Genomic DNA, 3,065 nt, shown 5'->3' on the forward strand with positions numbered 1-3,065 from the left:
ACCCCCTCCCCCTCCACATGTGACGTCACCGTTTTCACAGATTCGATTTTGTACTTTACACAGAGATGATACGGGTGTCGTTTTCAAAAACTTGCACTTTTGAAGTTTGCGTTTTCAGACCACCAAAACGCTGTTGTCGTGTAAATGAACGGCCAAAACGCACAAAAAGTCTTCCGCTTTTAGTTGAAAACGGTGTAGACAGCCCTATTTGCTGGTGTCCTCTCTATATGCATGCGTTTTCTGCAGTGCTTTGAGTTCTCTCGGCCACCGTACCCGATGCTGCACTTGACGTCATAGGCGGAAGTCACTGTGGTGGTTGCTTAACCCACTGACACTGAGTGGCAGTGCTGTGTTCAGCTTGAAAGCAGAAAAAAACCCCACTGAAATGGGAAAGAGCTGTTCTGCGATTGACTGTAAAAACAGATTCAACAAGAAATCGAATCTATCTTTTTACAGGCTGCCGAAAGCAAAAGAAAAGAGAACCAAATGGATCGCTGCACTTTGCAGAAACAACTGGAATCCAGGCAGCGAAACGTGGATTTGCAGTTGCCATTTTGTGTCAGGTATGGTGAATTTTGGGATCACACCTCCCAGGAGTTCCCGACGGGTTTTGTCAGCCGAACCCCTTGGGCGTAAAATATTCTGTTTAAGTCCCCCATGAGATTCAACATTTAACTACACCTCCCTGATATTTTAATTTAGCCTGCTGGCTTACTTCACCCTAGTCCGAATATATAGATCGGCCTTTATCTTTAACACCTATTCAAACCCATTGATGTCAGTTTGTTCATTTGAAGTCAATGTTTGCTGGTGTCAGAACTGTTTTGGTTTTTCTCTTTATGAACTGACATTCTCTCCAATAATCATCAACGTGTTTACTATTAAATATTAATTTTGTAGTGAGCTTTATTTTGAAATTACGACGAAGTAAATGTTGCTTTATAAGAGAAGCAACTGTTAATTTTGTTTTCCTTTAAATTCTTTTTTTAATTTTATGAAATGAGCAAATTCAAATTCAATTGTGTTGGTCAATTGAAATAAGTAACCCTGCTGTAATTTCACTATTAAATGTTTGTTATAAATTTGTCAATAATTTATTACATGTTTTTGCATTGCTTTGGCTCATCGAAATCCGTTAAGCAATGCAAAAACATGTCATAACTTGTTGATTATATAATTTTCAATAAATGGTTAGATTTTATTCGCCACACTGTAAAAAAAAAAAAGACAATGCTGCCTTAAATTTTTAAGTACAATCAACTTGGATGTTTGTCATTTCAACTTAAACATGCAAGTTGATTGTACTTAAATCTAAGGCAGCATTTTTTTTTTACAGTGTGGCGAATAAAATCTAACCATTTATTAGCCAGTGGCTAACAATAGAGATTATTTGGTCACCTAGCGAGAAATTTAGTCCAAATGTTGTTACTAGTAAAGCATTTTTTGTTTCTTTCAGGAAAAAAGAGTGATGATCCTCTACACCCTGACTATGTGCCAAGTTTATTCAGTTTCACACCCACCGCTGATCGAATTCGGGCTGTCAACAACCTGGAAAGATATCAACGATTTCGAGAAGTTTCTGTGAAAAGATTTGTCAGTGCCAACACAAGTAAAGAGCTAGCTGCAACAGCTCTTATGAACCTGCATCAAAGTTCTGCTTTAAAGAAAGAGCTACAGACGGTTGAAATCCAAGACACTGAGGTCCAAACGGTTGAAGTCCAAGGCATTGAGGTCCAGACGGATGAAACGCACAGGGACATCTCCTCTTTACATGAACAGATCAAATCTTTAAACACTGAATGCCAATTACTGAGAGAAAAAGTTTACGGATTAGAAAGTGACTTAAAACTTCATTCTCTTGATCCGTCACATTTTGATGACAGCAAAATGAAAATTTTCACAGGACTACCCAATTTACAGACTTTCATGCTATTGTTCAGTTCTGTGTCATCAGTTGTTCCTATTAGTGCAAAACAGTCGCTCAAGCCTACTCAGGAACTTCTTCTTACTCTGATGAAGCTGCACCTCAAACTGTCTGAGGAATTCTTAGGTCAGCTCTTCAGGATTCATCAGTCAACGGTATCAAGAATTCTTCGACGTTGGATACATGTCCACGGAGCCTTTAATTCCTTAATGTAAAATGAAGGCCTTAATTAGCGTAAAAAAAAAACGCTATATTGCTTTTTTTTTAATCGTAAAATCGTAAAACTGTCATTGCAGCAACTCGCAGTAAATGCCATTTCACACAAACTCCATCCTGTGCTGTGAGTTTGAGTCACATTTAGAACACAACATGTGTCAGATTTACTTATTTTTTTATGTTAGCTTAATCACAATTTTTTCTTAGTGGAGAAATTGACTGCATTTCACCTGATTTGTAAGCAGACGTCAATGCTGTAGTTTGAGACACCTTGCCGAATGTAGTGGGTTACTTATTTCATCAATATTAGACAGTGGAAAATGTACATTTTGTAAATATTCTTGTTATTTCACAGTAATTATGTGTATAATAGTTTTGCATTTTTTGTGATTGGCAAATGGCATTCCTGTGATGCTCTGATGAAGACTGAGATTGATATTTGTAAAGCAAGCTTGTCAAATAAAAATGTTACTCTGCATTATGATGTGCAGAGACTTTTCTTCTACAGTTTTGACTAATTCACTAGTTTTTACACCATCAAAGTGGTTTAGATGTGCTAATTATTCAGCACTACATTTCGTGTAAACCATTTTCCCAACAATTCTGGGAACACAACACACTTGGAAAAACGTAATAATCTTGGTCTAAATAATGATGGTCTTAATAATGTTGCGGTAAGACTAGACTTTGAGCATGCAAAATTTTAACGGGTACTGCAACTGTCCTCTTGTTTGAAAACAGTTCAGCATATAATTCAACCGAAATGTAAAAATATACTATCTACTTTACTGCAATACTGCAGATTTAAAGTTTGCATTCTGGTAATTTAGCTAAGATTTCACACCAGTACATATACACACCAGTCAGGCTTGTGCACAATTCAGAATTGAATTGAGAGTGACTCCTTAATTCCAATTCAATTCTT

The 3,065-nt window shown here is 36.9% G+C and overlaps 1 protein-coding gene across 1 annotated transcript; it reads left to right on the forward strand.

The window, feature by feature from the left end:
- Window positions 1-310: 310 nt before the first annotated feature.
- On the forward strand, window positions 311-2,647 carry LOC309487734 (uncharacterized protein). Its single transcript, XM_082155529.1, has 2 exons — window positions 311-563; window positions 1,457-2,647. Exons 1-2 carry the CDS (start codon window positions 386-388, stop codon window positions 2,137-2,139), a joined length of 861 nt encoding a protein of 286 aa, XP_082011655.1. The 5' UTR covers window positions 311-385; the 3' UTR covers window positions 2,140-2,647.
- Window positions 2,648-3,065: the final 418 nt, after the last annotated feature.

Source organism: Leuciscus leuciscus (assembly GCF_965113295.1).
Source record: "Leuciscus leuciscus genome assembly, chromosome: 23".
NCBI classification, from domain to species: Eukaryota; Metazoa; Chordata; class Actinopteri; order Cypriniformes; family Leuciscidae; genus Leuciscus; species Leuciscus leuciscus.